Here is a 27,088-nt window from a genome sequence, read left to right on the forward strand (position 1 = left end):
AAAACTGCATTTTTTTCTTTAGACAGGATCTCCCTATGTATCCCCCCCGCCCCCGAGATGGCATATACTATGTAGGACAGACTCTTATAAACTCACAACCCATGGCAATCCTTCTGCCTCAGCCTTCTTGGTATTACAGTATGAGCTCTCAGGCCTGGCAAAAATTTAGTTATTAAGAAATGAAGAAAAAGTATGCACGTAGTCCTCTCTCTCTCTCTCTCTCTCTCTCTCTCTCTCTCTCTCTCTCTCTCCACATGTGTGTGTACACGTGTGTATATACACATGTGTGTGAATCAGATGAGCGTGGCAGACACTGTGTAGATAGGATGACCTATATCATTTGACTGTGGGCATGCAGGACAACAGCCATATGCTAAGACAGTCTCAGGAAAAGTCGGGTGCATAATCTCCTTCCTGCAGGGAGCTTTATCTCTCCAGACAGCTTCAAGATGAGCACATTTGAGGATCACTGGCTTGGATGCTTTACGCCCTTGGGAAATCTTTGCAAAGGGGGCATCATAAACTATTCGTCCAGAGAAGTGAGTTCTCCTCCCTCATCCTAGTGCATATGGCTCCATTCATTTATTTTATTTTGTTTTTAATTGAAATAGAATGAATTACATCATATCTCTTCCCTCTCCTCCCTGCAGCCCCTCCTAGTTATTCCTCCTTAGTTCTCCCCATCTCCTCAACAGGCTGATGGCCGCCATTTCTTTGATTGTATTTGTTATAGCCCTTTACATGTGTTGTGTGTGTGTGTGCAGATATATTTAAATAGAGCCTGCTGAATCTGTTTTTGTTGTTTTGCTCGTATGGTTACAAGCTGAGCATTCAACGTTGAACAGTCAATAAGGGGCTCATCGCTGGGAGGGATGAGTTCTTCTCCCAGCCGTCCAGAGTTGCTTCTAGTTCTGTGTCTAGGTGTTGGGCCCTCAGACTTTCCACCCTTCCATGAAAATGTATCCATTGATATTGCCATTGTTCTGGTCCTGTTTATGCAGCCATTTCTAGGAAAGACTGTTTCACAATAGATTTCCTGGTATTTTGAAACTTAAAATTTTTCCGTCCCTTCTTCCAAAATGTTCCCTGAGTCATGGATGTGATGTAGATGTCTGTTGGTGCTGGGTTAAATCTGTCGATCTCTACCTTATATCCAGTTGTGGTTTCCTGTGGTATACCCTCCATTTGCTCTAAGAGAAGATTTTTTTTTTTTGATGAGAGAGAATAATGAGGAGGAGGAGGCTGTAGTAGGGAGGAAAGATGAAGATTAATACAGAAAAGAGAGACAAGGGACAAACAATACCAAGGTTATTTGATAGGCCTCAAGGAATTATATTATTTTTTATTTACTTAAAATTATATACAGAGCATATAAGGTAATATATCTATCTATCTATCTATCTATCTATCTATCTATCTATCTATCTATCGTTTATCTACCACCTACATTCTGTCTGTTTATGAATCATCTCTCTATTTTAAAGGAAGTTAAACCTCTTGGGCTGCCAATGCTCCCTATAAGAACCACAAACTAACAAAAAGGACAAAAAGTCCAGTGCCAGACACAAGAACCCTTTCAGAGGGTTGGCCAGTGTAGGCCAAGCAACTTCCAGAACAATATAGATAATTGGCATAGCCCTTTGTTGCCTAGGAGGGTTGAGAATGGATCCCTATTGCTGCAGGCACTACACACTTAAGACACAGGACTCAGAAGACTCTAGCTGAGTCTGACCTGAAAGTCTCTTTCCTGCGGTCTAGCTTCCATGGCTCCAGAAATACTACGCAAGCTGCCAAGGGAGGGAAGCTGTTAAACAGCCCTACCCAGCTGTAACACCTATGAACTGCGGCAATTAGCACCACGGCAAGGTGTGCAAAAGGTGCAGTCGGTGGCACTCACGTCTAGTGACAACCAACAGTTGTCTAATTGGACATACGGCCCACTCAAGAGGAGGGAAGCTATGCCTGGTCCTGGAAACCCAGCCAGCTTCTAGGACCAGTGAGGTCATGGACCTTAGAAAAGGATCTACTAACCCTGCTTTACATAAATCCTTACTGCTTCCTAAACCTTATTATATCCGCACACCTACAGCCAAGTGTTATTCCGCTCATTTGCTTCAGTTCTCTCTGGTCTCCTTTTGTCTGATTAAGTCTATCTTACCCTTTTAGCGTGACTCACTTTGTTGTCAGTGCTTCTCTAAAGTGTCTCTGAGATTTCCGCTAGGGGTGAGGTGCTTCTCAGGGTTCCCATGGTAACTGATACACGCTATCATCACACTTGGGCACTATCTGATGCTTGGTGGAGGCAGAAGCTAGGATGCGTGCACCTTGGGATGCCTTTGTTTTTTTTTTTTTCAATTGTTTTCATTTTTTTATTTTTATTTTTATGTGTTTTGCCTGCATGTATGCCTGTGTACCACATAAATGCAGTGCCCACAGAGGCCATTAGATCTTCTGGAACTGGAATCACAGATGGTTGTGAGCCACCCTGGTCCTCTAAAAGAGCAACCAGTGCTCTTAACCACTGAGTCATCTTTCCAGCCCCCAACTTGGGATTCTTAATGCCTACTTCTGCCTGGCTTGAGTTAGGTGCTTACAGCTTATAGAATGAAATAATCAAAACATAGACAGCTTGAAACATCAGATGCAAAAAGAGCCAGAATTCCTTCAAGTAGGAAAATCAAGCAACCGAAGAAACAACCACAAGACCCAAACAAAAACAACATCCCTTCTACACACAGAGGAAATCTTGGTATCTTTGAAGGGGATCATTAAGAATACAGTATTTTTTTGAACTTGAGAAACTTCAGAAAAAGTTAAATGTGAGCAAAAACCCAATTATGAAGAAAGAAGGTGAGGCGGTGTGGTGGGGAGGAGCTGGGCTGGGATCCCGCAGGAATGAATTCTAGGTTTGGCCTTGTTACTCTCACTTCCTGTGTGGGAGGCCTGGGAGAATCTCTCCATCTTCACTCGTTTTCTAAATGAAGAGGTGGGGCCAGGGTAGATCTTATCCCACGTTAAAGGTTTATGATTGTACAATACCTCACCACAGAACTGCAGAAACAAGGCTCTTGACTTTCAGTTCTCATTTTCCTTAATGACTGAATAAGCTAATTAAGATAAAACCTAATCACACCATTTTCCTCTCCTCCTCTGTTCCACCCCTGCTAGCCCCTCAAATTCACAACCTCTTTTTCTTTGATTATTATTGTCACGTATTTTTATAAACACATAAACATCTAAGTACAGCCTACCGAATAGTCCTCAGTGCTGCTCGGATGCTTATGGTTTCAGGACTGACCAGGCTGGTGTTGTTTCACTAGTTAAGGGTTCACCCTTAGCCAAAGGGCTATAAATTCTTGAAAACTGTATTTGTGTTACTGTTTGTGGAGTCATCCGACTTTCTCCTGTCAAGATGAAAGTTACTCCAATGTGGGTATGAAAGGTGAAGGTTTTTTTCTGGGTTAGAATCAAATAGAATAATGTTTTTTTTAAAAAAATTTTTTTCTGTTTATTTATTTATTAAAGATTTCTGTCTCTTCCCCGCCACCGCCTCCCATTTCCCTCCCCCTCCCCTAATCAAGTTCCCCTCCCTTGTCAGCCCATAGAGCTATCAGGGTTCCCTGCCCTGTGGGAAGTCCAAGGACCACCTACCTCCATCCAGGTCTAGTAAGGTGAGCATACAAACTGCCTAGGCTCCCACAAAGCCAGTACGTGCAGTAGGATCAAAAACCTATTGCCATTGTTCTTGAGTTTTTTTTTTTTTTAAAAAAAAAACTTGGGTTGTGAGCCCAGCCTTTAATGACTGAGCCATCTCTTCAGCCTGAGTAGTATTTTTAAAAAGACCGATTCTTGGATTTTCATGAAAATTGAAGAAGACAATCCTGTACAGAGGCGATGAAAAGGTGGAAATAATTGAAATGGTTTTAGCATTTTGAATGCAAATTTTTAGTCATGTAAACTTATTGTATGGGGCTTATTCATCTGGATTTGGAATTTACACGTTTTAATATAGAATTTGCGTGTGCAAAACGACCTATGTAGGAGCTTCGCACTTCTTTCTGGGTGTTACTGTCCACATGTCTGAGATTTGCTTAAATTCGTCGTCTTACCACACAGGGAGTCGCCAGTTGGCTGTACCCAGTCTTCTCTCCCGCTCCCTCAGAGGACGGCAGCTTTGCATTGTTTTTCAGGTCACTCAGGACCCACCGCACAGCCACTGATGTGATTTTCCGTTAGATAATTGTTTGATTTCCTAACTGGTGGCGGCGTGCCACTTTTCTTTTCGCTGTGACAACATACGTGAGGTGAACAGCTGAAGGCAGGGTGTGCTTCCTTTGTCTGTCAGTTGCAGAGGACACAGCCCCTCGTGACAGGGAGGGGACAGCAGGGTGGGACGAGTGGGAAACTAGTCGCACTGTGAATCCACAGTCAGGAAACAGCATGACTGACGCGTATGCTCAGCTTGCTTTCTGTTTTCCATTCAGTCTGGGACCCTGGCCCCTAGAATAATGCCACCCATAGTTGGAGTGATCCTTTATCGTAATTACCCTGGAGACTACCTCACAGGCATGCGCAGAGATTTGCTTCCATGGGGCTCTAAATCACACTAGTTCACAGTGAAGACGAACCATCACACCGCTACCACGCTCTCCATACATATGCAGACCTTACACTTGATACCTTTGGGCTGCATCGGATGGCGGCGCTCGGCGCTGTAGACACTGCTCCCTTTCTTCACAGCCAAGGTGGATTTTCTGAACAAGGAGCCAGTTGTCAGGCAGACATGTGGGTTTGGACTTCAAAGCCCACCATGCAGAGGAAGGTTCTCTGTGCTGATGGGAGCCATGCCATGTGTCAAGTGTGCATCCATTTATGGTTTCCAACCACAACCTGGATCCAAGCCTCATATTGTAATATAGCACTTGTATTAATATTGTAACTAGACTCATTGAAAGTTGAGTGAGTCTATGCACAGAGTCGTCTAGGCTGAATGGATCTCAGCATGCTGGAACTAAGGAACAGCAGAGTGAACGTCTCCTCTCACTCTGACATGCTTCCTGGAGGAAGTATTGAACAGTTTGCGGGGATCTCACTTTAGGTTTCTCTATTTGGTGAGGACACAGTTCCTCATTTCCCACACAACTCAGGTGGAGCTGTGGTTGTGGTCAACTCAGAATTGTCAGGGTTAAACATGCTGCTAGAGGAAGCCTGAATTCTGTTCTCTCACATATATTTTCTAAACCTGGGATCAGGAGTCACTCCTATGCTCCCCCCGTGGTGGGCAGATGGCTCCAAGCCCTCCACAGACACACAGCAGGGGATTCCGCTGAGTTCCGTTCACTTCACACTGGTCAGCCTTTATGCAGGGTAACGATGTCATGGTCCCACCGGAGAGCAGAAATAGGACTAATGGCTTTTTGAAAAAGCATAAATGCTCACCACAAGTTTTTGGTGCCTTGTGATAGATTTGTAATAGGCACACAAGCCTGTCTGCTCTTGCTATACTTATCATAGGCATAAGCAGAAGGACAATGTCAGGGAGAATGGCTGGTGGTCACCAGTGCAGGGTGTGTGTGTGTGTGTGTGTGTGTGTGTGTGTGTGTGTGCGGGCTCGCGCGAGTGAGTGAGAAGAGGGGGGCAGGGGGTGGTTGGTGGTCACCAGTGGGGGAGGTCAGGAGGTCAGGGAATGTGACTGGTGGTCACCAGTGGGCTCAACTTTGGCTTTCTTTTGCTAATAACTGTGATTTTCAGATTCTCAGGAATATTATGATCTATTTGAGTCACTCTACATACATCCCTATAAAGAGAAATCTCAACACCGTTCTGAACCAGGAATCCACTTTTTGATTTATTCTCTTGTCTTTGCATCTGTAATCTGTTTAGGTCTAAGATGAAAATTGTGATTCTGTCCTTGTACTTGACTCTAAGACATTTATGGGTCCTGGCTAAGGAAGCTTTGACCCTGGGTACTAAAACTGTCTCTCCGACCTCAGCATACACATCCTGTCTAAGCTGTGTAGCAGTTTGCTCTCCCTGTATGTATACAGGTTATCTTTCATTTCTGTGTCTCCGTATCTATATTTTCTTTCCTATTCTCAGAAAGACACTTGTCACATTGGATTAGCCTCCACCTAACTCCAGTATGACCCCATTTTAACTAATTTAAACTGCAGAGACCCTCCTTCCAAACAAAGCTAAATTCATAGATATTAAGAATTAGGAATTTGCTGGGCAGTGGTGGTGTACGCCTTTAATCCCAGCATTGGGAGGCAGAGTCAGGCAGATCTCTGTGTGTTTGAGGTCATCCTGGTCTACTGAGCGAGTTCCAGGACAATCTCCAAAGCTACACAAAGAAGCACTGCCTTGAAAAACCAAAAAGAAAAAATTTAGGAATCTAGTGTATTTTTGAGAACAAAATTATACACTTATTAAATATTAAATAGAACATCATAAAACTGTTACAATTACTTTTTGATATACAAATAGATATTTTGTCTAATTTAACCAAAATAGTAACTGAAATAAGTGGACTGAGTTTTTCTAATGGCATCAGTTGCTCTGACTGCTTGCTGAGGAAGTGGCACCAGGGCTGGGCACCAGATGCTGGCCACAGTGAGAACAGCACACACAGAAGACATCATGTGCCTCCAGACATTTGCCCCGAGGTTTCTTCATGTCTGCCATTCTTTGGGAATTTACCGAAAGTTTCTTCTTGTCTCCTGCCCTAGATCATTGCTTCACTGAAGTAGATTTCTTACTGCTGTTGGCAGGATGTAGCTGAGAACACATTTTACGTTGGAAATTAAGTTTTGTGCTTGGTTCCAGGCCCACGATGGACTCCCTGAGACTGGCAAATTCTGCTTTTGCTGTTGACTTGTTCAAACAGCTATGTGAAAAGGAGCCCACGGGAAACATTCTCTTCTCTCCAATATGTCTCTCTACTTCCCTGTCACTTGCTCAAGTAGGTGCCAAAGGTGACACAGCAAGTGAAATTGGACAGGTAAGCCACCCAAACCTTGTTTTGATTTTGAATGGGGGTAGTTACTAGAATTCATAGTCAGGGACTAAGATAAAAGACATGTAGCTGGACCATCTCCAGGGCTCTCTTAGTCTCTTCCAAATGTGAACATTCACTTATGGGTAGCATGATCTGTATTTAGAATGGGTAGCAGGTTAGGATGTAGAATACGGGGGTCTGACAGATGTTCCATTCCCCAGTGACTGTCAGCAAGTCACATGACATCCCTCACCTGACATTTCTGAAGATCAGTCCATGACTTGTTAATACTCCACTGCACACACTCTTGGTAAATGGGAAAAATCTGCCCCCTGCCCCCTGCCCTACATTCAGAGAACAAGAACTGCTCTCAACAGACAATTTATTTAGAACTTAATGTTAAGATGTGAGCTCAATCATATTCTACTCTAGAGTATTTCCAATTTCAGAAGTAACATTTTAAATGATCTATCTCCAAGTTGGGATAGATAAAATAAATTGCATGCACATATGTTTTAGAACACTGGGGGTTTGGTTATCTCATTTGAGAGGCATGGACTAAAGCAAATTTTCCCATGTAAATATATACGTAATTATTTAGATGTTTCAGAGTTTCTTTGGGGCTGTGCTTGATTAGCTTGGTAAAGTTCTTAAATGAGTTGATTTTCTTGCTTGCTGTTTTGAGGCCTCACAATCTCTTAGACAGTACAGCAATTCCAATCCCATTCTATTATTTTTTTATGTAGATTGATGTAAGGTTAAGAAAAACCCTTTCTTTTCACAAGCTCATCGGTATTTAAAATCACAAGTATCCATAAAATCATGACTCATAAATGTTGCCCAGGTTAGGATGAGAGACCAAGAGAGGCAGAGGCAGCTACTTGAGTCCTAGGGAGAGCTGCTATGAACTCCTCTCCAAATGCTCCAACCCAGCCTCCACTCTTCACTTTTCATCCCTTTTTCCAGAAGGGCTATGGGGCCTGTCCATTCCTCGACCAAAAGAAAAGTATTTCAGTGCATGTGACATATCTGGTTTTACCAAAACTTCTGGTCTTTTTAAATATTATTTTTTTTCTTAATTCTTGAGAATACACGCACACACACACACACACACAAACACACACACACACACACACACACACACACACACACACACTGAAATGATAATGTTCATCCCCATTTAACTTTTCTAACTCCCTTCAACCCCCCAACATGGCTTTTTCCCCCTGCCATCCTGCTTAGTCCAATTGGTGCTGCCTATATGGGTAGAGGTGAGAGGTCTTCCCTCGAGGCACAGGAAATGTATGAGTGACTGTGCATTCTCTGAGTTCTGGAGAAGCTCCATTTTGCAGTGGGCAGCAGTCAACACTGACATGCATAACTGGTCTAAGTTCTGAAATAAGAGAATGAGCACTTAGCCACAATGGGCCATCTTTTTTGACCTCTCTTCCCCTCACAACACGAAGGCTCGTGAAATGTGGAAGCGGAGGCAGTAAGAACATAGGACATGGAGAATGTGGGAAACTGCTGTGACATGCAAACTCCTGGGCCTGACAGGGTCACAGCACCCATCAGCTCCCAGCAGCTGTGGTTACCTGCACCACAAGACCTGAACCGGACACAGACAGATAAACAGGGAGGTGCTCTTTATGCCTCATACCTTACTGAGGAGCTACTGATGCCCGGATTCCTTCCTTCTTCCTTCCTCCCTTCCTCCCTTTCTCTTCTCTCTCTCTCTCTCTCTGTCTCTCTTTCTCTGTCTCTGTCTCTCTGTCTCTCTCTCTCTCTCTGTCTCTGTTTCTCTCTCTCTCTCTTAGAACATGGGATCTTGGGATCTAATTCAGGTCCTCATTCTTGCAGTGCAAACACTTTTATCTCCTCAACACCCAGAACAATGTTTTGTTTTATTTTATTTTTTGATAATGGAATGCTCTTTTTGTTTTTTTTTAAACAGGTTCTTCATTTTGAGAACGTCAAAGATGTACCCTTTGGGTTTCAAACAGTCACTTCGGATGTAAATAAGCTCAGTTCCTTTTACTCTTTGAAGCTAATCAAGCGACTCTACATAGACAAATCTCTGAACCCTTCTACAGTAAGTGGTTTTTCACAGCTTGGTTGTGCTCCATCCCAGGAAGGGCATGTCACTCTGTGGGCCCACAGCTTGTTCCAGGACACCTCCTTTCATAGGCCAGCTATGGTTTGAGGCTTAGGAAAGGAAAGCGACCTTACTGCAGACGATGCGGGATGAAACAGCAGTCACTTCTGGCTTGGAATACAGAGAACCTTGTCCCCTTTCCCTATGAACTTTAACCAATCCTTCCCCACCCTCAGTTCCTTTGGAAAGAAGGATCATGGAAGGACTAACTATCTAGTAAACAGATCTTCATAAGGACTCAAAATGACTTGCAAGAAACTCTCTCCTTAAACAGTGGGGGCACACACTGCTTGAGGTTGTCTTAAACTTCCCAACTCTTTTTTAAAATTTGTCCAGATAGCATTTAGAATTAGTAGAAAATAACCAACATAAATGACTTGTTTCCATCAGATGTGAGCCCGTGCTATTTTCCTAGGCCACTCAGAAAGACATTGTACAAAGCTGCCGTAGTCATTTAAGCCAAGGCATTTCTTGAAGCAGTCATATGAAGAACACTGTGATCCCCTCCTGTTAGATCCTAGATTGTAGCGCAATATTTTTTAAGATCTCTATTCTAACTCATAACCAAAATTCTCGATTACAGGACATTCCCTTCTCTGGTAATGTAGAACTGACTCAGCTCTTGTTTCTCTGGTCACAATTTCAAGCTTCTAGATTGCCAGGCCAAATGTCCCACTATGGCATGGCAGTGTTCTGCATTCCACGCTTGCTTTTGTGAGAGACGGTTGAGAAATAAGTTATTAGATATTGTTGTGAGTTTACCCTTATGGCATGAAGACACATACACACAACTATTTTTGTTCCAGCTGTCGCCTGGGAAGTGAAAGAAAATTGAGATGTGCATTTCATCTGAGTATGGGAGCATGTTAAAAACTCCCCAAGTGATGTTTAAAGACTTGTCATTGTCGATGACAGTGGGGGCTCTTCACTTGCAGTCTTTTGATGTTCTTAGGAGTGCTGGCTGTTCCCACAACTCCACAGTTGACTTTTAGCTAAGTGGAGCTAAGTTAGTTGGGTGAGACTGTGTTACTCTGAAGGAATTCAAGAACAGAGTGACACGGCATCCAACTCTGTTAGCTTGCTTGGACTTCCCTTCCGTATTTAGAATCATTTCTACCAAACTTTTCTTCTCCTCCCTTCCTTTCTCCCCATGCTTTCCTTCATTTCTTTTCTTTTCTCTTTTCCCTTTCTATCCCCTCCTTTTCATTGACATTTTCTCCCTTTTTCTTTCTCCTTGCTTTTCTCTTTCCTTCCCTTTTCTTTCCTTTTCTTCCCTCTATTTCTTCCCTCCCCCTCCCTCCCTCCCCTTCTTCTCTCCTTTCCCCTTCTCTTCCTTTTTCTCTGTTTTTCATTGATTCTCCTACCACGAAATACCTGCAAATTTACCAGCTGGTACCCTGAGGAGCGGCCCCTGAATTTAAACCTTTCAAGTATTTGTTGAAAGCCTAAGTTCATGGCTTCCTATCTCTTGTATCAAGATCAGTGTGGCTAGGATTTGCATTTTAAACAAGAATTAGAGTTAGACACAACACTACGTTCTTCACAGTCCCATACTTCACATTTCAATGTGTAACTCATGAAAATCGTGCTAAAATGCGTAGTCTTAGTCAGTCAAAGGGCCGGAGAGCTCATTCTAACAAGATCTTAGGTGATGCTTGACTTCTGATCTTTGGACCATATTTTGAGTGTCAGGACTCTAAAGAATATTCATTTATTTTAGTGGAGGTAGGGTTTTTTGCTCATTGTTTTCATTTCTGATTGTTATTTTTGACATACATCATATATATATATATATGTTGTATTCATTGTTTGTTCTTGTTGCAGTAATAAAATACTTTCTAGAGGCAAATTAATGGAAGAAAAAATTATTTTGTCTCTAAGTTTCCAAAGTCTATGGCTGTTTGGGCAGAAATGTCAGTAGGAGCAGGTTTCGGAAGACAGCTGCTCACATCATGAAGGAACAGGGAGTAGAGAGTGACAGGAAGTGACAGTGAGAATATTATCTCCAAGGACCCCAGTGACCTTTTTTTTCCAGTTAGGCTGTATTTCTCAAAGTTTATAGGAAGTCTCAAAATAGCACCAGAAATTGAGAACTAAAAGTTCAAACCTTAAGTGTCTGAGGCATATATTAGTTTAAAATCACAACTGCATATTTATACTATGTATGTAATAATATAAGTAAATATTTTGAAATATTGAGATTTATACTTTAACTATACATATTTAATATAGTGTTTCTTTTGTTTTTGACAGACCTGATAATCAATTGATAATTTAATAATTGTTATGTCTTATAACTGAAGAAATAAAACATCTAATACAAAGAAAATACTTATTTCTACATGAGGCTTCATATGGTGTGACCAATTTTTGAAAATGTATGCATAGTAATAGATATTTAAGGGACTCATTTCTTAGCATTAGCTCCACCTACAGATGCTAAGAGCTTTGTGATTCTGTGAATTGGATGTTTTTCAGGAATTTATCAGTTCTACAAAAAGGCCATATGCAAAAGAATTGGAAACTGTCGACTTCAAAGATAAACTGGAAGAAACGAAAGGTCAAATTAACAGCTCTGTTAAGGAGCTCACAGATGGCAAGTACCCTTTAATGTTCTGTAAACAGCTGAGCAAAGAGGTCTCCCTGCTTAACTTGCTTCAAGCCTAAAAGTATTAAACATCTGGTAGCCTCTTCGGGTAATTTTAGTGTGCAAACTGAGTTCTTTGCCCATCAAGTCATGTCAACAACTCCAGTTTCTGGGCATTTCTTGTATCAGCTCATAACTTGGCAAATTATATGCTTTTTTTTCTTTAGCATGCTTTGCTTTGCTCTCTGACAAGCTGCCACATGCCCTGGTAGGGGCCCAGCTGTTTCCTTTATACTATGGCTTTTGGCAAGTCACAAAGTCAGGTTTTAAAGTCTTGAAATGGGAAGATGATCCTTGAATCTACTTCCAACTGAAAAATTTTACAGCTTTATCAAAAATGAAAAAAAAAAAAAGATCCAAAAAGTCTTAGGCAAATGCAAATCTAGAACAAAGCAAACCGAGCAACCAGAGTGGAAGTTTGTCCTTAATCTTACACGTTCTCAGGCTGCCGGCATTCAAGTCCATTCCTGCTTCCTTTCAGCCCTCTCTCTGCATTGACTTCACCGCCCCCATTAAAAGTCCCTGTCGGTTGTCTCCCTTGCCAAGGAAGAATCGGAACTCAGATGGTTTGGATTGCAGTCAGTGACTGTCTCTCCTTGCCTAGAGATGTGTTTGTTGAGGGGGGCCTGTTGGGAGGTAGAAAGTAGTTTTGAAGGACTGGCGGTCACTGACGGCTGCGGAGGGAAGCTGCTGGGGTGAGGAGATGCACTGCTTTTGAGAACTGTCAGAGACCAGCACGGCATCCCATTTGAGTGCTGACTCATGAGTGATGTCCACCTCTAACAGCATGGGAAGAACAGGAACTCTGGAGTCATTTAGAAGCCAGATTCGAATCCAGCTACCACGTATAGATGGTCAACACGTTTAGATATGGAGCTGCAATTTACAGAACAGTCAAATGTGGCATATCTTAATAAAATTCACACGTGATTGCTGTGAGGCCTCCAAATAGATCGTGTGTATATACACTATATGGTAGTCATAAACATACATGCATATGGAGATATATATATATATATATATATATATATATATATTACATACACACATATACGTTACTGAAATAAAGTCTCTTTAGCTTTGCATGGGAAGGAAAAGCTGATATAAACAGCACCAGGTTTTATACAATTTTGAACATTATAAGCAGAAAGAAGCTTTGGCTTAAAATCGCTGTTGCAGCTTTGTTTATAAACTGTCTAAGCTTTCTATCCTGGCATCTCAATAACTTCACAGTTTCTGACTGGAGAGGGTGGGACTTAGGGGGAATTCTGAATTTGGAGACAGAAGCAAGATATCAGCTGAAACTTTGCCACTATTGGAACCTGGATTTTTATTAGCTCTTTGGCTTTCTTTAATAAAGTCATCACATAGCTGACGTAGGTGGCATCGGCAGGACTGGACTCAGGTTTTAGGGCCTAGAGCATGAAAGAAAATGCAGGCTGTATGTTATACATTCATGAGTTAGCATCTTAAGGCAGTGGTGGCAGAACACTGACCCTGTGCATGGTTCCTTAAAATGGACACTGGGCATGAGCACAACATGAAAATTAGACATTAGGTAAGTGACAGTGCTTTGCAAAAATGCCAGGTGCCATTCAAACCAGAGGAGTGTTTTTCTTAAGGGGGTTTCGTGGTTGCGCTCTGTGGGCTGTGGAGGACTTAAGGCCTGAGGTAATTATGACGTGACTGCATTTGTGAGTGTTACAGCTGACCTCCAGTTCATCAGCCGCCTCCAAGGAGTGAGCTGGGGAAAGGAGCGTAGAACTGTAGAGTGAAGATGTAGCTTCAGCTGAGCACAGTAGAGCAGCCCTTGACCCCTTCCGAGCCTCAGGTTCCTCAACTGTAACTGGAAAACAGTGAGGTGATATACGTGGAGGTGTGGACACGGCCTGGGGGAAAGCGTGTGTCTACTCAGTCAGCGCAGGAGTACAAGCTGAGTCAGAAAGGGCTTATTTCCAGTCCTAGATCTCTCTGAGATGTCTGGTCTGGAAGGGGAGGAGGGCAGAAAAGATGCCCTCAAGTGGACATGCTAAGGAGTGATGGGCGTCCAGTCAGTGAACAGGCATGCAGTAGCAGGCTACTTCGATGAACGACCGTGATGTGTGGTTTCTACAATAATTTGCAGGCCATTTTGAGAACATTTTGTCGGAGAACAGTATAAGCGACCAGACCAAAATCCTCATGGTTAATGCCGCCTACTTTGTTGGAAAGTGGATGAAAAAATTTCCTGAATCAGAAACAAAAGAATGCCCGTTCAGAGTCAACAAGGTATGCACAGCATGAAGCAGGAAATGGGTTTCAAATCGGAGGCAGCAGAGCAGGGCTCAGGGACTCTTGGTGTGGATGTGAAAACTTGCTGAAATCAAGGAGGGAAAAGGAAGGGAAGGAAGCAAAGAAAGCACGTTAGAGGCCTCTGGGTTATCAGGAAAGTTAGACCAGTTAGGAATTGTGCTCCTGACTCAGTCACCCCACTTTTATCTCATTTTCTTACGTACCTGGTGATAAAAACCACGGTTTAATATTCATCTCTTACCCCTTCCTCCTTTCCCCTTTTGGTAGAGCCCAGCCCCAGCCCCAGCCCAGCCCCAGCGCAGCCCCAACCCCATTCCTTCCATCCAGCTCAGCCTTCCACTCCCCAGCCCAGCCTAGAGCATTTATAATATGCTTTGAGGCCCTGGTTGATTATGAAGAACAAAGCATAGCATGACTCATCTATTCCCAGGAGTCATTACAAAAAGGATTAGAAGCTCATTTTTGGGGGGCAGTATCATTTATGCTATTGAGGTGGATGCATAAGAACTAATATCTGTAAACAAAGGACCATTTTAAAATATATTAAACCAAAGAATCAAGACTAGAAAAATCTTGAAAGATCCTGGGGAACCTCAGAGATTTGTGTGTGATTTGGTTTTGTATGAGGAATGTAACTTGTATAAATATTTGGGCCAGTAAAATGCCTCAGCAGGTAAAGGAACTTACTTCCAACCCTCATGGCTTGTGTTCGGTTCCTCAAATCCACATGGTATAAAAAGAGAGACAACTTCCGTCAGTTGTTCTAACTTCCACATGTGTGCATGTACTATAATGCCATGGAGTGTCTGTGCTGGTCGACTGCTCCTGAGCATGGGCCTTCCCTGGAGTGTGGGTGATAAACAAACCCAGGGACACTCCATTGGAGAAAATGGAGTTCCCCTTTCCCAGCAGGTATCCATGGCAAAGAACTTTTTGGTTAGGGTGGGACTTGGTGTCTACTTCCTCTTCTCAGTGCAGGGATTCCATCTAGCTCAAACTGTCACAGGTCTTGTGCATGCTGTCCCAGCCTCCGTAAATTCATGTGTGTATCAGTCCTGCTGTGTTTGAAAAATGCTGATTCCTTGATGTCATCCACCACCTCTGCCTTTTATAGTCTTCCTGCCTCCTCTTCTTCATAGATCTCTGAGCCTTGAGGGAGGAGTCAGATACATACATTCCTTTTAGGATTGGGCACTGTGAAGTCCCTCACCCTGTGCACACTGTCCAGTGTGGACTTTTTTGTTAGTTACCATCTACTGAAAGAAGAAAGTTCTCTGATGCTGCTGCTCTTAGCTATGTGTATAGCTGGGTGTTGTTAGCAGACATTTTATTGCCATGTTCCTTCAGCAGAATAATAGTAGTAGGTTTTCCCCTGAGCCCTGTCTGGTTCTCAGGTTCTTAATGCTAGAATCAAGGAGAAAATCCTTTTCACATACCAACTTGGCCTGGGTTAGCTAGAGTGGCTTCTGTAATTGCCCCGTTCCCTCATGGAGTTTATGTCCATACCCCTCTCACATCAAATATTTTTTTCTTAAGACAAATTTGCTTTCCTATTTGCTCTATTAGTGGCTGAACTTTATAAGGGTAAGCATGGTGCCTTTCTCACCTCGGCGTTTACAGTTTTTTACATTAAGCACTTTGCAAACTTTTGGATGAATAATCAATCAATTTTCAAAGACCAGCACCCCAATTTTTTTTGAGACAGTCTTATGTAACCCAGACTAGATTCCAGCTTATAACATATCCTCAAATGACTCTGGCCTTCTGACTCTCCTGTCTCTACCTCTCCGATACCAGGATTATAGTCACTCACCTCCACAGTTGACTCTGGCCTTCTGACTCTCCTGTCTCTACCTCTCCGATACCAGGATTATAGCCACTCACCTCCACAGTTGACTCTGGCCTTCTGACTCTCCTGTCTCTACCTCTCCGATGCCAGGATTATAGCCACTCACCTCCACAGTTGTTGCATGTATTTCCAGGGATTCAAACCAGAGCTCTGTGCATGATAGGTAAGCATTTGACACACTGACCCACATCCTCAGCTCTAAATTAGTGTCAGATAAAACACAACAGTCCGTGATCACATAGTTCTTAGGGAGGGAGAAGTACTGTTAGTGCCCCTGAGGGACCCAGAGTCTCCCAGGGTGCTGGAGAGGGAGAAGCTGTTCCTATGGACCCAGAGTCTCCCAGGGTGCTGGGGAGGGAGAAGCTGTTCCTATGGATCCAGAGTCTCCCAGAGTGCTGGTTGAGGAGGGGGCAGGGGATTCTTCTCACACTTTCTCTCCTGAGTTCTTTGACTGCAGTGGACTTAACTGACTGCTAGGTACAGGGCTGGCTGTCCACCAGACGTGTGTTGGTGACAGCGGTTACTCTTTAGACACCCCAGACACTGCAAGTTCACACATAGGCTTTGGCATGGCTCTGGGCATGCTTGATGCTGTCTGCCATTGAGAGCTGGAGCGGCATATACTTTACAGCCTCTGCCCTCACAGGGGTGTGGGGTCACCCCCCTACCAATCATGTTAGGATGACATGGCTCATTTGATTGATGCTTGACGCTCCTCTCTGGGAAGGGTCAGCAATGGGCCCTAGAGCATGTGGCTCAGGGGGTGTCTTGTGGATTCCCTGGGGTCACTCATGGAATGCCAGTGGGTGGAACTGGGACTTGGGCTTTGATCTTGTTAGGATCTGTGGTTTTTATATTTGTGAAATAGCTAAAGCATGTTTCTAAATGGAGAGAGAGAGAATGTGTGTTCTCCCTTCATTCTTGCTATGAAGTCGTAAAGCCTGGTGACACCAGAGCCTGGAAACCTAGCCCCTGAGCAGTTCTAGGGGTGATGTCATGGTATTTCAGTATCTGCCAACATGCGGTTAGACTTGACTCTGTCTGCATGGGGTAGCACACTGCTTTTGAATACAGGTCCTATTACTTCTCTCCTGAGTCCTTTGAACCACATTTGTAAATCACTGAGTGTTTTGAGTGATGGTATTAAACTGTTTCTCATGTACCTTGATGTTTCCTTTAAGGGCTAGAGTATACTGATGAAGTTATAGTAAGAGCTTAATGTGATGTCTATTCTGAGAAATTCTGTACAGCTCTACAAGTTATGTACTTAAATGCTTGAGACAAGAAGTGGTTTGGGGTTTAGATTGTTTTCCCCAGATTTTGTAATACTTCCATTTATTTAATGAATTATCTTGGGGGTTGAACCCAAATCTAACTAAGTAATTTTTTTGTTTCATATACATATTAGAAAAAGTTTGAAAATAATTTTATACATTTTTCTTTCTCCTTTTCCCTCTATCTTTGTGTGTGTGTGTGCTCTCGCGTGTGCACACACGCACGCACATTGCTAGGGTATTGAACCCACAGCTTTGCACATGCTAGGCAAATGCTAAAGTCCTGAGCCATGTCTTCAGTCCATGTGATTCTGAGACAAGGTATTTCTATGTAGCTCAAACTGGCTTTGAATTTGCGATGTAGCTCAGGCTTGCCTTCAATTCCTGTTTCTTCGGCCTCTGCCTACAGAGTGCTGGGTTACAGGTACCTGCTCCCGTATTCATATTAATTCCTTGTATTTTGATATAAGTAAAATTGTGCTATTTTCCTTTTTATGTGTGTAAATATAATATAGTTTTTTTTTATCATGTGTGCACATGGGATAGTAAAGTACATGAATAACTTTCAAATGAAGTCATAAAGTCATCACAGGATACAAGCAGTGTGGATTCCCCTGTCTGTGCTTAAGCTACAGTGATCCAAAAGCATAAGAGAAGTTAGTATATTTCTATCTCTATTATCATTCCTGTCTCTATTTCTATCTCTATCATGTAAATCTCTGTCTATGTTTGTATAGATATGTTTATATGCATATATATATATTTTTTTATAAATTGAACATTAACCCTTTTAAAACTTTCTCTTCTAACAGACAGACACCAAACCAATACAAATGATGAATCTAGAGGCCACGTTCTGTTTGGGCAACATTGATGAGATCAACGCTAAGATCATAGAACTTCCCTTCCAGAATAAGCATCTCAGTATGCTCATTGTGCTACCCAAGGATGTGGAGGATGAGTCCACAGGCCTGGAAAAGGTCAGGAGGCAGCTGGGCACTTAGCCAGGAGAACAAGTGAGAGGAGGGAGGAGCAGGCACGGCCCTCCCCACACACCCTAGCCCAGTAGTCTTCAAGGGGTTTGAGGTCCAGTCTGGCTCTTTTCTTCTTTAAAGTGAAAACGGCCAACAGTTGTTTGTCATCTATGGGCCAAGGTTGCTACTAAAGTCTTTCAATAATTTTCTCATTTAATTTGTATAACATCCCTACAAAGTAGAAGCCATTATCATGTTCTTGTTTATTAATGAGGAAGGAAGTCACAGAAGCGAGTAGCTGATGGCCACATGATCAGTCAATGACACGAAGATAAAGAGTTTGAGTCCAAGAGGAAAAAGAGCTCTTGGCCTGTACTTCATGTGGTAAATGGACAGATCAATAAACCCCTTAGCTCACTAGTTGCAAAACTAGTTAATTATAGTGATTTTTTTGGTCCTATTAATTTGTACCAAGTGAAAGTGAGAATATTAGTGAGAAGTAGCTGTTGTATCTAATAAAAGACTAAATTATTCCTTCCCTATTGAAAATGCACCAGCTTGTGACTTTGCCATGCCCTTGGCTGTTATCCGCACCAGGAGAGCAACACTCCTATAATATTAGTAGCAGGAAACTGTCATTCTCAGTGGTACTTGTGGGAAGGGCAAGGAGCCATTTGACTTCATTTGTTCCATGAAGAATTTTATGACTAACTTATTTTATGCTTCATTGCTTATCTATCTTTTCAACCAGTTGAAATGGTTGTATTCATCACCTGCAATCTAAGGAGCAGATCAGAGCTAGTCTGAGTTCCCATCATAAAGAGAAAAGGAATAGCTTTTAATTAACTTTGGTGGTATGCCTAGATCATGAATAATGCAAACTCTTTTGTAAAGAAAGTATAATAAACAGTCAGCGGATCTATACAAAAACTTCTAATTTTATATTCATTTTACTGTGGTGTATGTAACATCATAATCTATGTGTCTGTTTCTGCAATAAAAAAACAAACAAAACTGCTCTATAATTTAAGCAAAAGAGAGCCTTCCTGTAGGGTGGGGAGGAGACGTCTGGGTGGCTGGTGGATCCTATATGAGGAACTTGCTGGGCCATCTCCAAGCCAAAGTTGATTTAGATTGTTTAAAGCTGGTCGTACAGTAATACTTTCTGTTTCTAATCAAGGTAGATCTTCCTTCCTTCCTTTATCTTTCTTTCCAATCAGAAGTAAATAAAATTCTTTCCTATTTTGTCCTTCAGATTGAAAAGCAACTCAACCCAGACACACTGTTGCAGTGGACCAACCCCAGCACCATGGCCAACGCCAAAGTCAAACTCTCTCTCCCAAAGTTTAAGGTGGAAAAAATGATTGATCCCAAGGCTAGTCTGGAAAGGCTGGGTCTGAAAAGTCTCTTCGATGAAAACACATCTGATTTCTCTGGCATGTCAGAGACCAAGGGAGTGACCCTATCAAATGTGATTCACAGGGTATGCCTAGAAATAACCGAAGATGGTGGCGAGTCCATTGAGGTGCCAGGATCCCGAATCTTACAGCACAAGGATGAATTCAATGCTGACCACCCATTTATCTATATCATTAGACACAACAAAACACGAAACATCATTTTCTTTGGCAAATTCTGTTCTCCTTAAGTGGCAGGGTCCCGCTAAGTCTCAGGTAAATTGTCTGGAGTTGTAGATCTCTGTAAACTTTGTATGCAGACAATCACTTTCTATACAATAAATTGTTAATTTTGCGGAATCAGGAAGCAGCTGGTACTTGTCATGTGTAGCCTTCATACTAACAGACACTTCTTTTCCAATTCCTCCTTGTTTTTCTTTGTCAAAGAAAATGGCACATGCTTGTAATGAAAGGGAATCACCTTAGCAAAGAATGTGTGTTTTTCATTTGTCAAAGATCTAGAACCACTCACAAAAATGTAGTCTTCCACAAAGAAATTCCTGTAAGGATGACATGGAGGACATTATCCTCAGAACTTTGCCTTTCTTCACTGAGATGAAGAATGTTCCACACATTTCCATCATTTTAAAGCCTTGAGAAACTCTAGAGTATGGGGCCCACGAGAGTACCCTGTCACTATGCTGTGGGTCTGGAAGTCTTCATATTAAACCCTGAGAAACAGTTTTTTCAGGATCTTAATGGGAGATTTTAGAAAGATGGCATGTTGTAAATACTATATATTATGGAACTCCAAAAATAGGGTCTGGAATATTAATACTTTAATATTTTTGCTAAAAAGCATAGGTTATTCACACAAAACAAGTACATAAGGATAGTTCACAAATGATCAATATTTCTGAAAAATGAATAAGTTGTCAGCTCATGGAAACACTTTGCAGAGCATTCTAGATCTCTGGAGTATTGGATAAAGTTCTGGGCCCATTTTAGCTGAAGACTAAGACCCTAGGGGGAAGCTTAGCTTTTACAAAAATTGGCTTTTGTTTCTCCTAGCTGCCCCATCTGGTCATTTGGGTGGTATGACTGCTGGCAGGGCTTCTAGCCAGATCACAGGGTTCTTCACACCTCCAACACCAGTGACTTAAGATCTCCAGGGATTCTCTTGATGATAAGAGAGTTTGTGGCTGTTTAAGGAACTTTCTCTTTTTGTCTAATGTGGCAGTGGGAAAAGGAAGGGATCCCAAACCTCCAGAAAACACAAGCAAAACTATTTAAGTACTCATCATGTGTTGGAATATGTTTCTTTTTTTTTTTAAATCTGGCTGTTGAATAACAGTTTGTAATCTACACACATAGTTTATTAATGGTTCTGATAAATTAGTTATGTTGCAACCCAACCTAATGTTTTAACTCACCCCCAGAAGGAAATATTTGCTGTGGTTTTTCTTATATGCCTCTCCTTTTCCAATTCATTGCCGTTTATTGTAAATAATTTTTTTCTTCCGAAGGTTCAGTGGTGACTTTTTTTCTGTGCTATTGACAATAAAGTATTATTGAATTGTGTGCCTTGTTCTTTCTCTATTGGCTTAGAGTTACTGTCTTCTTCATTTTGTTTATACATGTAAATACCTTCTGGAAGGTCGCTAATGTGTACTAAAATGAATACAAATAAGTCATACTATTCTTTCTCCCTGGCCATTGGCTCTTCTTGCACTCTGTTATTCCAACAAAGACAAAACCAGGAAGGTGTCAGCAACATTCAAGCACTTACAAGTTATTTGAAAACACAGCCTCCCAGGAGGACCTGCATCTTCTCTCCTGTCTTTTCTCTTCCGCTCCTTCCCCAAAACGTAACTTTACTAAAACCCATAAGGTTATGATGTTTCTTTAGTTGGTGCATTTTTCTCAACACCATATCCATTTCTTTCTAATTACTTATAATGTACTTGAACCTAATAGTCAACACCCTCACAATACACACAAAATGAATGTGTTTTCTTTTGCAATAAATATCCAAACACACCCACTTCATAAAAGGAAAATGACTCCTTGTACAGGAGCACCACTCTTGTTCATTTCCCCCTCCCAACCTACAAATAAAATATAGGATGATTCTGGGAAAGGTGAATGAGTGGGAAGAGGAGAGAGAGGGTGGTGCTTCCTGGCCAATGGCTCAGGCAGCTTCCAGTGTCTCCAGGAAGGAATTTGAAAAGCATTGATTGTTTTGGTCAGTGCTTCCCTGGGATCCTCTACACTGGTCCTTCATGGGGAACTTCTGCCCTCTAGAGGATCTTTTTGTTCTCATTACTGGGAGACTATATTTTGGTCTGGTTAATTAGTACTTACAATGGCTTGAAGAGCAACCTCTTACTCCTCCTTAGGAGTATTATCCACCTCATCATGCCTACGGGGCCAGAGCAACATTACTGGGGCACTTGCTAAAAGACAGATGCAGTGAGAGCATCCCAAGGCAGAGAAAGAAGAAAGGTTTGGAACTCTAGTAGAGGATGAAGGATGTCTGCTTGCCATCATCTATAAAGAGGACTACAATTTATTTTGGCAGATCCTACTTGGAGGAGGACCTTCCTGTGGGGGTGTGAGGCCCAGTCAGATTAAATGGTCTTTAGAGTCCCATGAGGAAGCCGTAATGATGAACTAACATTTGGCTCCTCTCGTTCCTAATATCAGATTGCAGAGGTTCCAATCAAGCAAGACTTCCCTCATGGCCCTATAGTTGCTGTGGAGTGGAGTGGCAAAGCACTGCCTTTCCCTGTCAGTCAAGTTTCAGTCAGACCCAGCTGTGAGGGATGGTGATGCTTTCTATCAGAAGGGACTCAGTCCTGATTTAGGCTCCTAAGCTTGTTCATTTCTGGAAATGTCCATATGACACATGACAGTGGCAGGGGAAACTTTAGCCTAGGACGTGAAGGGTTTCCTCTAGGGAATGGGGTTGAAGAGGTCACTGGCACTTCTAAGGAACGAGGAGAACTAGGATGTATTTGCTAATATTCCGTTAATATTCTTATTCACCAACAAATCACTCAATTTTTATTTTTAAAACTTTTTATTGATTCTTTGTGAATCTTGTGTCATGCACCCCAATCCCACCCATCTTTCCCATCTCTCCATGTATGCCCTCTGCCTTTGAGATCCCACCCATCTCCCCATCTCTCCATGTATGCCCTCTGCCTTTGAGATCCCACCCATCTCTCCATCTCTCTGTGTATGCTCTCTACCTCTGTGATCCCACCCATCTTTCCCACCTCTCCATGTATGAACTTTGCGAACCCACTCATCTTCCCATCTCTCTGTGTATGCCCTCTGCCTTTGCAATCTCCCCCACAAAAGAAAACAAAAAGTAAAATGGTAAAAAATAAAAATTAAAAATTAAAAGCAGTAACCACAAAGCATCACTTCACAGAAGTTTTGGTATGTCATAGTGTGTTGCCCAGTCTGTCTGTTTGCTCAAACAGCTTTATTCTTTATTTTCATTAAATTCAAGGGAGACTTTAATTTCTTTCTTGACCCAGGTGTGGTTCAGTAGTTGACTGTTCAGTTTCCATGAGTTTGTTGGCTTTCTGGTGGTAGCATTGTTGTTGCCTTCTAACTTTAATCTGTGGTGATCTGATAAGACATAGGTGGACAATGATTTTTTTTGTATCTGTGGAGGTTTCCTTTGTTTCCAAGTATGTGGTCAATTTTCGAGAAGGTTCCATGAGCTGCAGAGAAGAAGGTATATTCTTTCCTATTTGGGTGGAGTGTTCTATAGATGTTAAGTCCATTTGCTTCATTACCTCCAACAATTCTCTTAATTCTCTATTAGGTTTCTGTCTGATTGACCTGTCCATTGGAGAGAGAGGTGTATTGAAGTCTCCTACTACTAGTGTGTGTGGTTTGATGTCTGCCTTGAGTTCTAGTAATATTTCTTTTACATAAGCGGGTGCTTTTATATTAGGGGCGTAGATATTCAGGATTGAGACTTCATCCTGATGAATTGTTCCTGTTATGAGTATAAAGTGTCCATCTCAAACTCTTCGATTGATTTTAGTTTGAAGTCAGTTTTGTTAGAAATTAGTATGGCCACACCTGCTTTTCTCTTAGGACCATTTGCTTGAAAAACCTTTTCCCAACCCTTTACTCTGAGTAGATGCCTGTCTTTGTGCTTGAGATGTGTTTCTTGCAAACAGCAGAATGTTGGATCCTGTTTTCATATCCAATATCTTAGCCTGTGCCTTTTTATAGGTGAATTGAGACCATTAATATTAAGTGATATTAATGACCATTGATTGTTTACTCCGGTTATTCTTATTGTTTTTGGTAGTAGAGTTTGTGTGTCTCCCTTCTTTGTGCTGGTGAAGGGTTGCTAGATGCCTGAGTTATTGTAGGCAGTGTTGGCAATGTTGGATTCCTTGGATTGTGATTTTCCTTCTATTACTTTCTGTAGGGCTGGATTTGTGGCTATGTATTGTTTAAATTTGTTCTTATCCTGGAATGTCTTATTTTCTCCATTGATAGTGAACGATAGCTTGGCTGGGTATAGTAGTTTGGGTTTGCATCCATGGTCTCTTAGTTTCTCCAGTACCTCTATTCAGGACCTTCTGGCTTTCATAGTTTCCATAGAGAAGTCAGGTGTAAGTCTGATTGATTTACCTTTATAAGTTACTTGCCCTTTTTCCTTTGTGGCTCTTAATATTCTTTCTTTAACCTGTATATTTTGTGTTTTGATTATTATATGGCAAGGGGATTTTTTTGATCCAGTCTGTTTGGTGTTCTGTATGCTTCTTGAATATTCAAAGGAATATCTTTATTTATGTTGGGAAAGTTTTCTTCCATAATTTTGTTAAAAATATTTTCTGGGCCTTTGAGCTGTGACTCTTCTCTTTCTTCTATCCCTATTATTCTTAGGTTTGGTCTTTTTATTGTGTTCTATATTTCCTGAATGTTTTGTGATGAGAATTTGTTGGCTTTGCTGTTTTCTTTGATCAGTGCATTCATTTTCTCTATGGTGTCTTCAGAATCTGAGATTCTTTCTTCTATCTCTTGTATTCTATTGATTATGCTTGTTTCTGTAGTCTCTGCTCGTTGACCTAGATTTTCCATATCCAGCTGGTCGTCAGTTTGTGTTTTCTTCCTTGCTTCCATTTCAGTTTTCAATTCTTGAACTGTTTCCATTATCTGTTTGATTGTTTTTTCTTGGTTTCCCAGGGTATCATGTACGTATTTACTCATTTCTTCAAACTTTTTGTTATACTTTTCATCCATTTCTCTCTATATAGGGCGTTTTTTACATGTTGTTTAAGGGACTCTATTGCTTTCATAAAGTTAATTTTTTCCTCTTCTTCTGTGCTAGGGTGTTCAAGTCCTTCTGTTGTAAGATCATTGGGTTCTGGTGTTTTCATGTTGTTTTTCAGATTGTTGGGTGAATTCTTGCCTTGGTGCCTGCCCATCTCCTATCGATGCTATCTAATGGGTCTTTTAAAACAGGATATGGTTTCCCTGCTGGCCAGGGGCCCCACTTACAAAATGCCCTCGCTCCATTTCCTGTCTCCTGCCGCAGGCCAAGATTCCTCTCACCACTCAGAAGGCTCTTCAGGACAAGGACCAGGCTCCCCGTTCGCCAGGGACCTCGCCAACAAAAGGCCTACCACTCTGCAGGCCAGCCACCAAAACAGAGAAACTCCTGCTGCCCTCTGCCCCAAGCTCCCGACCCAGAGCCTGAACAGGCTAAACTGGGTGGTCCCGCGGCCCGCAGAAGGGAGGAGGAGTGAAGGAGACCCCTGGGAGCAAGCTGGGATGGGCCAGGGAGAGAGAGGTCGCAGCAGAGGAGGAGCATCCCCACCAGAGGGTACTAGCCCTTGAAGACTAGCCGGGGGGTCAAGGGGGTCGGGGAATGCCTCCACTCCATTTCCTGTGTCCCACCAGGGGCCAAGAACACTTTCCCCACTCAGGAGGGTCATCAGGGACAGGACCAGGCTCCCCGTTCGCTGTGGACCTCACCAATAAAAGGCCTACCACTCTGCAGGCCAGGCCCCAAAAAACCTACTTGATTTAATTGTAGTGGGGTGATATACTCTCAGTGTGGGCTTCAGTGTTTCATGCTTGGAGTATCCCGCATCCACAGCTTGGGTCTGCATGCCGGTCTCCGCCGCTTGGGCCTTTTAACAAACTTCAACTAATTCTCCACTCTCCTTGGCCTGATTTGTGAGCTCTCCTTTTGGACAGGGGGTTGTTTCTCTCACAAAAGTCTTCAGATAGGCATCATTTGACTTTCTGCACTGATCTCTGTCCGGTGTGCTTCTGATTACCCATGGTCATAATTACTCCTTGTAGCAAAGAATCACAAAATCTTTGTGCTGTGCCTTGATGCATGTGTGGCACGTGGAGCTGAAATTACTGCAGGGCTAGGCAGATTCTCATGGCTTTTTTTCAGTGGAGCAGAACATCATCCTACTGCTTCCATGGTCTGGGCAGGAGTGGCGAAGCTGAGGTTCTTATACCTTGCAGCAATACAACTGCTTCCTGACTACCCGCTCTTTCGCAAAAACAACAGTACACTCTGTATGTTGTTCTATCTAAACATCTTTTGTCAAAGTAGAGTACACATGCAGAAGAGGATGTGTGCAGCTGGGTGAGGTTTCACCACTGCACTCAGCTATGCTCCTGTCAGCAATACTGGCAATGCTCTGGTCCTGCCTCTTTGCTCTGTGCCACCCCTCTCTAAAGTGAGCTGGTATCCACCAACAACACAGAGACCTCTAAGGTGAGCTGGTACCAACCAACAGCACAGAGGCAGTGTTTGTCCTGTTTTTGTGGTTTGCATACATGGAGTCATGGTGTGCTCTCTTCCTAGTTGGCTGAACAAATGTCTTCTACATCACCGCCTGTGGTTATGGGTATTTTTATCATTGCTGTAATACTTCTCAAATTTTTCAATAAGTTAAATTGTGAATAAATCCTGCAATTTATTATCAATGGGCACATGGGGCTTTCCAATATTTATGCAACTGTTGCTATTATAAACATTTTGGTACTTGGGGGAAAATATGTATACAGTGTTGGCATCTGTTTGTAGATGTAACATATAAAGCATATAAATCACATGAATAATGCATATGACACTTGAGGGCCAGCCTATTGAGCCACAGACATCACAAGCATGCAGCTTTGGTATTTGGACAATTTTCTATTTTTTTTTTTACCAGCGCTTATCTATTGTTTGTTATTGTTATTATATTTTTATTTATAGACACTGCTTTTGCAGCTATGATGTCTACCATCACTGTTTATTCCTGGAGTAATTAAGAGCTAGGCTCTCTGCTAAGAAAGATGTATACTATAGTAAAGCTAGATGTATATTATAATTCAGACAGCCTGCGTGAGAGGAAGAGGACTGGAATGAGATGGAAACCCACTGAGAACATCTGGAATGAGATGGAAACCCACTGAGAACATCTGGAATGAGATGGAAACCCACTGAGAACATCT

At 42.2% G+C, this 27,088-nt stretch overlaps 1 protein-coding gene across 1 annotated transcript; it reads left to right on the forward strand.

Moving 5' to 3' along the window:
- Positions 1-6,832: 6,832 nt before the first annotated feature.
- Positions 6,833-19,836, forward strand: Serpinb5 (serpin family B member 5). The gene is made up of 6 exons (XM_005368727.2): positions 6,833-7,000; positions 8,952-9,089; positions 11,631-11,748; positions 13,925-14,067; positions 18,027-18,194; positions 19,444-19,836. The coding sequence occupies exons 1-6, from the start codon at positions 6,833-6,835 to the stop codon at positions 19,834-19,836; spliced, it is 1,128 nt and encodes a 375-aa protein (XP_005368784.1).
- Positions 19,837-27,088: the final 7,252 nt, after the last annotated feature.

The sequence above is a fragment of the Microtus ochrogaster genome, unplaced genomic scaffold, assembly GCF_000317375.1.
Source record: "Microtus ochrogaster isolate Prairie Vole_2 unplaced genomic scaffold, MicOch1.0 UNK39, whole genome shotgun sequence".
Lineage (NCBI taxonomy): Eukaryota > Metazoa > Chordata > Mammalia > Rodentia > Cricetidae > Microtus > Microtus ochrogaster.